Source organism: Sinocyclocheilus grahami, unplaced genomic scaffold (assembly GCF_001515645.1).
Source record: "Sinocyclocheilus grahami isolate Dianchi unplaced genomic scaffold, SAMN03320097.WGS_v1.1 scaffold289.1, whole genome shotgun sequence".
Taxonomy (NCBI): Eukaryota; Metazoa; Chordata; class Actinopteri; order Cypriniformes; family Cyprinidae; genus Sinocyclocheilus; species Sinocyclocheilus grahami.
In genome coordinates this window covers 1585522-1599874 of record NW_015505468.1, presented here as the reverse complement: position 1 = coordinate 1599874, position 14353 = coordinate 1585522, and the positions used below count along the sequence as shown (strand labels likewise).

General features: G+C 36.7%; 1 protein-coding gene across 1 annotated transcript in view; it reads right to left on the bottom strand.

Annotated features, from left to right (window-relative positions):
* Nucleotides 1–14353, bottom strand: part of LOC107600687 (sodium channel protein type 2 subunit alpha-like) — a 67109-nt gene that overhangs the window by 39983 nt on the left and 12773 nt on the right. The window contains exons 2-7 of the mRNA XM_016292644.1: nucleotides 10540–10859; nucleotides 9777–9895; nucleotides 8630–8719; nucleotides 8409–8537; nucleotides 5901–6027; nucleotides 3172–3567 (exon numbers count right to left, since the gene is read on the bottom strand). Coding sequence (XP_016148130.1) covers nucleotides 3172–3567; nucleotides 5901–6027; nucleotides 8409–8537; nucleotides 8630–8719; nucleotides 9777–9895; nucleotides 10540–10806 — 1128 coding nt within the window. The 5' untranslated portion in view covers nucleotides 10807–10859. The remainder of the gene's footprint in view (nucleotides 1–3171; nucleotides 3568–5900; nucleotides 6028–8408; nucleotides 8538–8629; nucleotides 8720–9776; nucleotides 9896–10539; nucleotides 10860–14353) is intronic.

Genomic DNA, 14353 nt, shown 5'->3' with positions numbered 1-14353 from the left:
ACATGACATAGATACTGAATATAGGATATATATATATATATATATATATATATATATATATATATATATATATATGAAGGTATTTTGGAGATCACAGATTTCTTTGGAAACTGATTAGACTTAGATTGTTTTAGCCTTTATTAAACAAGCATAAGTACACTTGAAGGCAGCAATATTTAGGCTACTGCAATAAAAAGAGGCAACTTTTCATTGTAACTGGGACAGCAATAAATAAAGTCACGTCATGCAGCTTGACAAATCTTTTTAATATTATTTAGATATATTAAAATGAAAGTAACATTTAATGATATTTAGGTGTTTTGGATATCACATTCTTTTGCAAACTGATAAAGTTTATTCATCCATATGAAACTATAATAATTTTTTTCATCTTGCTTAGTACAAGTCATTATTCTGAACCATTTATACAGATTTCAATTTATGAGCATTCATGTGTCATTCACATTAAGAGTTGATCCCTGAGAAATTGCTGAAACCCTCAAAAAATCTGCATACACTATGTCAGTTATCAGATATCTTCTGTGAGTATTGTCTATGTGAACCACAGACATCAATTGGTAAATTTAAATGTAAAGTAAGCTATTGACAAAAACTATTGACAAAAAAGGATATGAAGCACAGGTTTGTTTTTTGTTGTTTTACCTCTGTAAAAATTATTTATTTGTTATTCAGAGTGATGGAAACGGATAGAAAAAATAGATTTCTGTGATTCCCTCTAATGAACAACATTAGTACAACGTGTTCGTCGACAATTTTGAGTTGGAAAATAATTCTTTTTAGATTTCCTCTTAAACCATTGGACTGATTCTCATGAAATTGTGCATGCATCATCTATAGACAATAATGACAAAAAGTTATCAAAATAATTTTAATTAGTCAAACCGTTTAGAAGACATAAGCCAATTAATTTTGTAGCCATGGCTCCATACACTTATTAAATTATATCTTCCATTTGATGAATCCACATTCTTTTGATAACTTTTTGTCAACAGGGTCTCTAGATGATACATACAAAATTTGGCATTAACTGGACAAATGAGTTTGAAAAAGTAGGTTTATGGCCCATGACGTCACTACCGGTGCGACTATAGTATAAATAGGCGCCGGGAGAACACATCATCCACTTCTTCATCTGAAGCATGGCAGGATACCTAGAGGACACAGTGTCTCGTTCCCTACTCAGGGAACCATGGTTACATATGTAACCTGAGACGTTCCCTTTCAAGGGAACATCGAACTGCGTCCTCTAGGGGTCGCTATGGGTAACGGTATACCCACGCCACCATGCTGAGGGGAGTGCATGCCAGAAACCATGGCGAGCACAAAGTACCAACTCTACCATAGCCATGTGAGTTGCCCCAGGGATGTTAGGACGGCTATCAGTGACATTATCCCCTACGGCCAAAGGCCTAGGCTACATACCCCAAAAACTTACCCGTTAGGGCCAGAACTCCTGGGCCCAGGGTAGAGCTCAAGGCTTGGAATCAGGAATAGATTCCTTTAAGGGAATATGACCAAGAGCCTAGAACCATACTAAGTCTTGGCCTGTCACACAGGGGCTACCGCATGCTCTGCATATGCTGAAGGAACTGTCTCAACAGACCCCTAGTAGCAACACCCTGTTAAAAGTGGGTATCCGGAGGATACATAGGTGGAGTGGAACCGGGGCTTAACCAGCTCAAGAAAGGGCACGAAGCTGCCGTGCGAAGCCCTCACCATACAGGATTTTAGAAAGAACGCAAAGTACTAGCATGCGAACTTACCACAGTGTGGATTTTAGAAAGTGTACAAAGCCACGGAAATGCACGCTTCAAACAAAACAGTCAGTGAAGATGAAGAAGAGAATGATGTGTTCTCCCGGCGCCTATTTATACTGTAGTCACACCTGTAGTGACGTCAAGGGCTGTCGCCGGCCAACGTGTTGTTGGTGTTTTTTCAATGTATGCTTCAGACACGGGTCACGACGAGGCGTTCCCCATAGCGACCCCTAGAGGACGCAGTTCGAAGTTCCCTTAAAAGGGAACCAAGATATACAGTACGTTTTGTTCAGTTTGTCTCAGATACATTTTTTTTATTTTAACATTTATGGTTGCGGAGATATGAGAAAAAAATTAAAAGTACTGATTATAGCACCATCTATGGTCCAACCGGGGTCTGCATGCACCTGAGTGGACCACATAAGAATAACATAAAATCTAATCTAAACATTTTAAAGAAAATTATGAGTCTAGCAACAGATCAATTGGACAAGCAACGGCAGAACAGAACAAAATTGGCAAAAATCATGAATATCTTGATGAAGATGATGTTGATGATTATGCTGAATATGAAAAAGAACAATGACGTAGGAGAAAGATGACAATGTGAGAATATGAAAAATAAATAAAAGTTGATAGATGTCTTTAGTTTTGATGAAGTTGAGATGAAGTTTTTTAAAAATCCATGGATTTGTTACGAACGAGGAGGAGAAAATAATTTTGATTTGAGTCAAGCAGAGAATGAGGGTGGCAGAATCAAATAAAATTAATTTTTAATGCTGAATAATGTAGAAACTTTCTATCTGTCTAGATGAAGAAGAGAATGATGTGTTCTCCCGGCGCCTATTTATACTGTAGTCACACCTGTAGTGACGTCAAGGGCTGTCGCCGGCCAACGTGTTGTTGGTGTTTTTTCAATGTATGCTTCAGACACGGGTCACGACGAGGCGTTCCCCATAGCGACCCCTAGAGGACGCAGTTCGAAGTTCCCTTAAAAGGGAACCAAGATATACAGTACGTTTTGTTCAGTTTGTCTCAGATACATTTTTTTTATTTTAACATTTATGGTTGCGGAGATATGAGAAAAAAATTAAAAGTACTGATTATAGCACCATCTATGGTCCAACCGGGGTCTGCATGCACCTGAGTGGAGGAGATTTGGGACCATCCTGCCAAATTTGGTGTTTCTAGGACTTACGTTTTTGGCTGGCCAGACACTTTTAGGACAGAAAAAGAATAGTGATAAGAAGACGAAAATAATCAGTACAAATACAATAGGGTTCCGACACCTTCAGTGCTTGGACCCCTAATAGAGAGAGAATGATAATAAAAATGTGCAGTTTAAAACAAAGCATAGCACCACAGCATCAGCACATGCATTATATGTGCTTACGCAAGTGTCGTCAAACATGGCTCTTTTTCTGGACACCTCCGGCGTCAGTATTCCGGAGGGCGAGTTGGGTGAAGACGCTCCGCCCGACACTATCACCATGCCATTGCTGTCAACCACGTATCGTACTTTTCCATTAGACGGCAACAATATACGCGGCGTCAGACTGCTTTTGCTAAGAGTGCTGTAAAGCCGCTCGGATCGAGAGGGTAGAAACAGAGAGTCTCTTCGGCTGCCCGTCTCCTCACACATGCTTTGCTCGTCGTCAGCGTAGTTGTTTTCTGAATGCACACGCCTGCGGAAGCTGAAGATGCTACCTTTGCTGTCCCGACGTGGGGTGTGGATTGAACCCTGAAAACTCAGAGGGGACTGAGGAGAGAAAAGAGCCTTACAAATACACTGCCAAACAAATTAAGGCATATGAGGACGTAACCTGACTAACTGATGGAAGATATCCCAATTTACAACTTTTAACAATTTGCCGATCCAACTGTCCACCTTATTATCATATATAACTATAGCAATAACTACATAGGCATCCACACCAATGCATGGTAATTGTTTGTTTGTCAATGTTTTTATTATTTATGATTTGGAAAAAAAAATGATTCTAGTGATTTTGTTCCTCTGTGTCATTATCTCTATAGCTGTGATGTGGAGTGATTATTAGTGTAAGTTCATGGAAATCCTGTGTTTTTAAATTAATTTGTTAATTTTACAGTAATGATCCAAAAATATTGTAATTGCAATCTGTGTATTTAATTGTAGTTTTTAGTCATGCAATTACATAGTTTAGCAATTTCTTTAAAGAAAAATGGCAGATAGTGATGCTTTGCAATTCAAAATTTCAGCCCACATAAGAATAACATAAAATCTAATCTAAACATTTTAAAGAAAATTATGAGTCTAGCAACAGATCAATTGGACAAGCAACGGCAGAACGTTTATTCAGTTCATTATAGGTCATTTCATATTTTAAATGTATGTATGTATATATACAGTATATATATATATATATATATATATATATATATACACATAAAATATTATTCACTTCACTGGTACTTTTTTCCCCCACTAAAAATTACCATATGACCATTTTCTCCATTGTTTTTGGTGCAGAAAATGGGCCAATGATGATATTAAGACTGATCCATTCGCAATAAAAAGTCTTAATATATTACTATTTTCTTCATTTTTGCATTTAATATTCTTCATCTGTTAATGTATTTTATATGTAATTTTTATTTATTTATTTATTGCACAAAAATTACCATATGACCATTTCTTCATTGTTTTTGTGCAATAAATGTCCCTTAATAAATGACAATTTTCTTATTGGTCCATTTTTGGCACCAAAAAATATTGAAGAAAATTGTCATACATTAACACCAGAAAAGACCAGAAAACAGACTGACCATTTTCCATCCTCTCTCTGACCCATCGAATTAAATGGGACATGTTTTTTTTTTAATGGAGCAGTGCCAAGCCCCATGCAAATTAGTGAAATGTCAAAATGCCAGCAGAATTTGTGTATGTGCCAGAATAATAGTACATGTGGAAGGCACTGTCCTCAGCAAGCAGCGGTCCAGATTACCTCACTCCTATGATAGCTTTCCCCCATCCCGCTAAAGTACTTTCCAATGGATATCATATTTCACACCCCTATGAACAAGGTAGAATTCCTCTTCCTCTTTCTCTCAAAAAGGTTTTTCATTGCTGGAGCTAATGTAAACGTCCATAATGCTGAATGATGACAGCTGGCTGTCTGGCAGGTGTACAGATCACTTACACACACACACACACACACACAGGTTTGTTTTTATGGTTTATGGGGACTCTCCATAGGCATAATGGTTTTATACTGTACAACCCGTATTTTCTATTGCCCTACACTCTTAAAAATAAAGGTGCTTCACGATGCCATAGAAGAACCTTTTTTGTCTAAATGGTTCCATACAGAACCTTTAACATCTGAAGAACCTTTCTGTTTCACAAAAGGTTCTTTGTGGTGAAATAAGGTTCTTCAGATTACAAAAAGGTAAGAAAGAGATGGTTCTTTAAAGAACCTTTGACTGAATGGTTCTTTGTGGAACCAAAAATGGTTCTTCTATGGCATCGCTTGAAGAACCTTTTGAAGCACCTTTATTTTTAAGAGTGTACACCAACCCTACCCCTCACAGGAGACTTTCTGCATTTTTAGATTTTCAAAAAAACTAATTCTGAATTATTTATAAGACTTTTGAATTACGGGGACATTGAAAATGTCCTCATAAATCACCTTCTCGTTGTAATACCAATGTCATACCCATGTTATTATACAAATTTGTGTCCTCATAAACCACATAAACATGCACACACACACACACAATACTTGTAATTAGTATACTGGACCTGTCACTCTTCACTGCCTTTATATATAGGCCCTGATCGAAAGTTTTCTAAAACCTCTAGTCTCTTTGGATTACGCGATGTTGTGATACCCATATTATTTGCAATAACTTGTCACATACAGCAATAATATATGATTTCAATGTTCTGTACCATTTCTAAATCACTAATACAATAAGTAAATTAGTGTTGTACAGTCATTCATTTATATAATTTTATGTGGCTTTCTGCTGAAACACATGGATGCATGTATGCATTGGTGGATAAATGTATGGATGCATTTATGGATGTACTGATGCATGTATGGATGGAGCAAAATTCATGTTTACCAACAGTTACACTTTTTGTTGGAAACCTTGGTCCAACATTGTTTTTGTGCCTTGTTTAAATATAGTTTTCAGGGCTCGAAGAACTCTGAACGCTCGCAGGGCGGACACACTACCCAGATCCACAAACTCTGTTACATATCTGAAACATGGAGGGTGGGAAATCAAACACAGCCAGACATACAACACACAGGAAGGTTTGAGACACAGGGTTGCAGTCGGGTTCAAAGGTCACACAGAGGTCGTACATCTAATCGCGTTCTCTGCTTACCTGGAATTACTGAAATAGTTTTCAAAGCTCTGAGTACCCTGAATGTGCGGAGAGCTGATACATTGCCTATCTTTATAAACTCTGTTACAAACCTGTGGGACCAAATATACAGATACAAATAAAGCGGATGAGCACTGAAGATGCTAGTGGCTTTTATGGGCATTTTATGGAATAATTATAAGTTAAGAATGCATAATTAAAGATTATATCCGCTTCTTAAAACAATGATTAAAATTAAAGTATTGAGTATTTTTAACTCTAAAAAGTAATAGTGTTTAAGTATTTTAATAAACATATAGTGCATACACATATATCAAAAATGAAATATAAAATAACATTTAATATTTAAAAATATATTTTCATTTAAAATAAAATACAATAAACACTATTATAAACAATTGTAAGTATTTTTTGTTTTAATATGGGCTGGCAAAGCAATCAACTTTTCTCTGTGATTTTAAATAGACAAATATGCCAATTTGAGAAGTTTTTGAGAAGTCTTAGCAAAGAAACACATTTTTGAAGCACAAGCTTTTTGGAACAACTTTTTTGAACTCTAAACGTTTTACTCTAAATGTATAAACTATCAATTCAATTCTTTAATAATGCATTTTAAATGTTAGAGACAGAAACCAAGAAAAAAAGAAATGTGCTTCAACCTACAGATTTACATTTATATTTTGACATTTACCAGACACTTTTATCCGCAGCACTCTTATCATTGAAAGCTGACAATAACAACTGAAGATGATAATTTTTGACCACTCAATGGACTAAGAAACGCTAAAGTTGAAGAGTGTAATTTATACGCATTAGCAGCACCTAACAGAATTGCAAAAATAATGAACATTCCCAAATTCCAACTTGCCCCTTCCATCATCATTTTCTGACATGTTTTAAAGTTAAATACTATGAAAAAATGTAGGATGGGACTTTTATCATTAAAGAATTGACTGGATGGTGAAAGTGGGTGTTTCATATAAAAAAAGGAGTAATTTCAGGGGAGGTTTAGGTGATGTCAGTCAAAAAGAAATGTGGTTTTAGAGATTTTACTACATTTTAATGAACGATTGTAAATGCAGAATTTTTTATCTGCAACAGTTTTTACAGATAAATCATCCACGATAAGACAGGAATGTGAATTAAGAAAGTAAACCTGGTCAGCTAGAAACCAGCAAAGTCTTTTTACACTCTTCACCTTTAAAGGCAGGGTAAGTGATTTCTGGTAGCCAATGTTGACATTTGAAATCACCAAAACAAACACACCCCTACCCCAAAAGGGTCTCGCCCCTATTTTGATAGCTGCGCCCCACACATATGTACGCAACCCACGCAACGATTAATTCTGTGAAACAAAGCAAAACCAATGTTACACCGTGTCTACACCAGACGCGAGCGGCGCGACAAAATACTATAGAACTCATTATAATCAGTGATGCTGTCTACACCATAGATATATATACACGACAAATCCCCGACAGAAAACTGCTGCTGCGTTCTATTCACGATGTATTGACACAAATTTAAAATGATTTTCACGCCCCACACATACGTACGCAACCCACGCAACGATTAATTCTGTGAAACAAAGCAAAACCAATGTTACACCGTGTCTACATTAGACGCGAGCGGCACGACAAAATACTATAGAACTCATTATAATCAGTGATGCTGTCTACACCATAGATATATATACACTACAAATCCCCGACAGAAAACTGCTGCTGCGTTCTATTCACGATGTATTGACACAAATTTAAAATGATTTTCAATGGTCGCTTTGTCGCGTCCAGTGTACTAGACAGACTTTAGCTGTTGCAACACAGACACGGTGTTACCGAGAATAAACAAAGCAACCTCGGCGTCCGATCGCAGGCCTTCCGCTCCTTGAGTTCTCTCCAGCGCTGGAAAGCTGATCCGATATTTACCTACTTCTTGCCTTAAGCCTTCTTTTGTTCCGCATACGTTTTCCTCTTTTGTTTTTTATCCGCCATCTCTATCTTTCTGTCGCTTGGCTTGGCTATTGTCCGTCCTGTGCACTGAACTCTCTCCCCTCCACATCATGAGTAGACACGCCCCTTACTGCTGATTGGCTACAAGTTTGTTTTGCTAGTCGGCCCGAATCAGTTTTCTAAAGCGTTTTTGAAAAATCGCTTACCCTCCTTTAAGCCACCTTTAAGCAATGATAATAAATGGATTATAATAATTTATATCAGCGTAGCCGGGGTAAATAACAGATTTGTCATACTTACGCCATGACTATAACCATAAAATCCAACCAGTTCCATGGGTCTCTGAGAAACGTAAACTGTCCCACACAGAATCCCCTGGCGATGATCTTTATGAGCGCTTCAAAGGTGTATATCCCAGTGAAGGCATATCTGTTAAAAACAAGACCCTCAGTTCCTGCACTCAGCAAACATAGTGAACATTTCTACACGATGCTTGAAAAGCAACAAAGAGATCAACTCACTCTACATTCTTGGCCCAGTCTGGAGGCTGTGAGTAGACCATGAAAGCGCAGTTTGCCAGTATAGTGAACATTATAAACATACTGAACAATGTGAAAGCTGCAGTTAAGGAAACTTAGTGACAGAACTGCAGTACCATTCAGAAGTTTGGGGTCAGTAAGATTTTTTTTATAGAAATGAACACATTAAACTGATCAAAAGTTATAGTGCAGACATGTATAATATTACCAAAAAATAAAATCAAATAAATGCTGTTCTTTTGATTTTTCTATTCATCAAATAATCCTGAAAAAATAAATGCATCATGGTTTCCATACAAATAATAAGCAGCACAACAGTTTTCAACATTGATAATAATAAAATGTTTTTTGAGCAGCTAATCAGTATATTAGAATGATGTCTGAAGGATCATGTGACACTGAAGACTGGCGTAATGACGCAGAAAATTCAGCTTTGCGTCACAGGAATAAATTACATTTTACAATATATTCATATAGAAAACAGTTATCTGAAATTGTAATAATATTTCACAATATTACTGATTTTAGTGTATTTTTGATCAAATAAATGCAGCCTTGGTGAGCAGAAGAGATTTTTTCAAAATGATTAACAAATCTTACTGAAATACACACTTGAAATGAAATTTTCCTGCTGTATGGAGTAAAAGAGGTTTAAAGAGGCTTTAGCTAGTAAAATGATAATCCATTTAAAATAGATTTTTTGATAAATGATTGAATCATATAGAGGTTCTCAACTGGTTTTGCTTCAGGATCAGATTTTACATTGGACACGAAGTCATCAAGCCATAGTTTCAGGCTCTCAGCTGCTTATCATTTATCACACAAAGTATGTTTATCCTGAAGCAAACCTTTCTTTAATGCCATTTGGGTCATATTTTTTTTGACCTTGTGTAATTTTGTTAATGGTTTCTGAGAACAACATGTCCATTTGACATCTACATTGATTCATCATGGTTATTTTCATTTAATTATTTGCATTTATTACCAATCAAACATAACAGGCCTACAACTCATTTTTGGGTTGTAAATTATCAATTGAAACCCACTGGATTAAACAGTAAAAACATAAGACCCATCCATCACAGCAAGACAGTCGCCATCTGCATGTTTCAGCAGTTGAGAAGGATATGAATGTACCAAAATCTTAATTGATATTCTCCTCAGAAGGTTGAAGGGACTGAAGATGTACAAGGCAGAAGCGGCGCTGAAACGACTGATTGTCTTTTTTTTGTTCACTACTATAAAAGTCTAAACAAGAGGGAGATGAAGAAGATGAATACATTAAAGGTGGGCAAAACAGTCAGCAAAATAAATATAAAATAAATATGTGTGTGTGTGTGTGCATGTTTATGTGGTTTATGAGGACACAAATTTGTATAATAACATGGGTATGACATTGGTATTACAACGAGAAGGTGATTTATGAGGACATTTTCAGTGTCCCCTTAATTCAAAAGGCTTATAAATAATTCAGAATGAGTATTTTTGAAAATCTAAAAATGCAGAAAGTCTCCTGTGAGGGGTAGGTTTAGGGGTAGGGTTGGTGTAGGGCAATAGAAAATACGGGTTGTACAATAAAACATGCACAACAATAACATAGAATATGTTTAGTTCTTCTTAATTTGCATTTGAAAACATTATTTGTTGAACATTTTCTTATTTAATTATTGATCATGAAATAGCTTTTTATATTATTAAATCAAGTCTTTTTCAAATTTTTTTTTACATGTTTCAAATTTCAAAAACATTTATAAAGTTTCTTTCCAAGTCTTTCTTTTTACATTTTTCTAAGATTTAAACTTTAATTCCCAGTTTTCAGGGTGATGCTTTGTACCCCTTGCAGTGCCTGTGGACTCTCATGGGTTCGTTGAGAAATATAAATCCAAACTCACTGCCCGATTGCTGTAGAACTGGTCCAGGTCCTCCAGTGGTGTGGACACCAATCCTCTGGGAACGTCTCCGTATATGAAGGGCAGATTTTTCCCGGCCTCCAGGCCGCTGTTGGGTTTCCTCCTGCATTCATCGTCTTTATTTTTCTCGTGCTTGTCCTTGGACTTCCTGGCGTTCTCCTCAGCGATCCGACTCTCGATGGCCTTAAGAGATTCACGGGTGAACTTACGGAAACTTTTAGGTCCTGGTGGAGTAAACGAATGCGCCATTTTCTCATCCTGAACATTCAGAGTGATTCTCTACACGTCTGCATGAGAAACAACTGGTAGAACCACAAAGAAAGAGAGAAAGAGTGAGTCAGAGGGACAGAAACTCATTAGATGTGATCGGTAACTGTATGGTTAGCTTTCTATAAAATCCTTCCGGAACCACAAAGAGAAACAGCATCCTATTAGTGATGGAAATGCCTTGCCATATTCTAAACCATTAGAGTTATCAGAAACAGAGCTCTCAAGGAATCAGGGTTATGTATACCACACAAATACTTTTCAGTCCCACCCGACTTAAACAGGACCTTAAACCTACTAATAGCTTATGTCCATGTAGTTCAACTAGTAGAGTGTGGTACAAGCAATACCTCATGGGTTTGATTCACAGGGAATACACATTCTTATAAAAAAATGATACATTTACACTTTTAGTTGTTTTGGATAAAAACATCCACTAAAGGCATACATGTAAATTTAATTACATTTGTGTAAACAATCTTCATTACATTAATTTAATTTATTTAAATGTAAGTGAATGATATATGTTAGTTAAATAATTGCATTTAAATAAATTATATATTTTAAACAAATTAAACTTAATTATACATATACTTTTTACATTTACATTTAAATACATTTTACATTTCAAGCAAATGTAATTAATTAAATTATATATTATTTTTCTAAATAGTATATATAATTTTTTCATTTGTTTAATTTACTTAAATTAAATTTGTCCTAACTGATGGACCAACAACATCCCTTACTTATCAACCAGCATCCAAAACACAACATTTACTAGTCAACCAGCACACCTGCGCTCCAGCACCAGCATTATTTATGAGGTTCAGGCCCTTTTTGGTCACTTGACTTAACAGTTTTTTTTTTTAAAGAAATGTCCCTCGGCCCGCTGAAAGACTTTAGCTAAGTTCAAATTTCCATGCTGGTCTAATGTATGGTGTTGCTGGTTAAAGGTAGGGTAGGCGATTTCGGAGAGGCTAGCAATAGCAAGCAAGCTTTGAAAGCATAAGATCTCACCCTCCCTGCAAATCACTCTCCAAAGTAGAGGTCGACCGATAGTGGATTTTGCCGATACTGATAGCTAGGTTGGACCACACTGGCCGATACTGATTAATTAACCGATTGTTTTAAAATTGATACTGAACAAAACTAAAATAGTGCTTTATTAACAAAACCAGTACTGAACCATACTAGTAGTAGTAGTAAAAATAATAATGATAATAGTTAATAGTAAATGTTGAAATTAACACACTCTAACAAGGAACAATACTTACACAGCTTTCATTAATCTTAATGCTACAAATGGACTCTTATTTTAAAGTGTTACCATTTAATTTAAACTGTCATGCTTAAAGATGCACATCTTTAAATATATACACAAAGGCTATAGCATTAAAATTATATACAAATGGATATTGTATGTATACTCTCAGACTTGAACTGCTTCTATTCTTGAACACTTGATGATTATCTAATCAAAATAAAAGCGCAGCGCTGAGTCTAGGAGAACTCACCGGTATCACACACAATCCGGACGCATCGCATTCAACTCAAGCAGCGCTCTAAAACAGTTGATTTAATCCAGGACCAATATAATGTAATTTAAAGGAAAACTATGTGAATGGCGTGGCAGGATTTTCTGTCAGCTGCAATTAAATCCGCATCTGAAGTTTCCAGCTCTGTTCAGCGTGCAGTATCACGTGTCTAAACAAATAGCACGTGCCGTCAATGATTTCAACCACTAGAGGCCGCTCTCGTACTGTATAATGACAGCAGACCCTTCTCAGCCGCTCCAGCAATGGACGCAACCCAGGAAAACTATCGCCATGGATTTTTGACGATAACCGATAGTTCCAGCAATCAACTATCGGTGCCAATTAATCGGCAAAACCGATACATCGGTCGACCTCTACTCCAAAGCCACGCCTCCTCCAAAACACATGACCGCGCACAGGCAGACCAGAGGCTAACCAGCGTTGGTGGAGGAGACGGCGTTGGTGGAGGATTTAATGCAACACTGTCAGATTACCTCATGTATGAGAAAACTTCCACAGACAATATAAGTACATATAAATACATTTAGAGCACTTAACTTAGTGATTGATATCGGGATGTGAAGAGACTTTCAACCAGCATAACAAAAAATGTTTCTGAACTAAATCACCTACCCTGTCTGCCTTTAAGCTGCTAATTTGGATCAGCATTTGGAGCACACATCATGCTCATGTAACAAAGGATGTTATAAATTCACTGTAAACCACGGCTTATTGGGGCTTATTGCTTTAGTAAAGGCAAAATGCTGACTTGGCCTGAAAGTTCAAATCAAAGCATAAACATTATGAACATTCACTCCATGGGATATTGATTGATTTTTGTCTGCAACAGGAAAACTGTACATCCGATAAATTACAAAAAAATAAAAATAAAAAGCCCACCAATTCAAAGTGAGGCACTGTGCTAATCTTGATGGACATCACTTAAAAGCTTAAAAAGAAAGTCCCTTTAAGGTACTGCAAATAAGCGGCCATATTTGTTACTCCCCAAGGCAGCTACTTGAATGGGGTAAGAAATCCCATAACTGTTTGCCAAAATTTAGTTTTCAAATCAGGAATAAAATCTGACAATGGTAGAATAAATTAAGTGCTTCCTAAGCTCAAATCACGTAAAAATTCTAGAAAAACCAACAGGCAAATACTATGGAATATGTAATGGTCAACTATTGGAAAACTGTAAAGTAAAGAACATCAGAAGTAATGTTGTCAAAAGTACCGGCACTTCAGTACTAAGTCAATACCTACATTTTAAAAACGTAATGATACCAGCCTTTCCACAGTACCGGTATAGTACCGATTTGCTGATAGGTGGCTGCTTTCAAATGCTCCTGTATTTATGTGAGTGTCTGTGAAGAGCATCAAAGGTTTCAATTTACAACGTGTTTTTGCAGCGCTGAGCATTGTTGCCAATCACAGATATGTTTGTTGAGCATGATTCTCTTATTTCAGATAAATCACTATAAGCCTAACCACTGAAAAACATCTCTTCTGATAGGATTTCACTAGAAAACACGGGTCATATGATGCGATTTCAATTTTTCCTTTCTCTTTGGAGTGTTACAAGCTCTTGGTGCATAAAGAAGATCTGTAAAGTTGCAAAGACTAAAGTCTCAAATCCAAAGAGATATTCTTTCTAAAAGTTAAGAGTCAGCCACACCTACCTAAAACGCCTCGTTCTAACACACCCCCACATGTCTACGTCACTATGTGGGAAGATTTGCATAACGCCGCCCAAATGTTCACACAAAGAAAGAAGGCGTAACTTTTATTCTCGCTGTAGTATTGTTGCTGCCGCCGCCGCCATGTCGGGAAGAGCTGTGTGCTTCGTTGTGAAAGCGAAACTACTTTGTTTGGTCTTCCAAAAGAGGACGATATCTGCTTCGTCATGCCTAGAGCTGATCTGTGCTGGTTGCTGAGGAAATACATTAACTTCGCGTTTCGCGTCGCCGGATCGGTTTTCACCGTGGACGAAG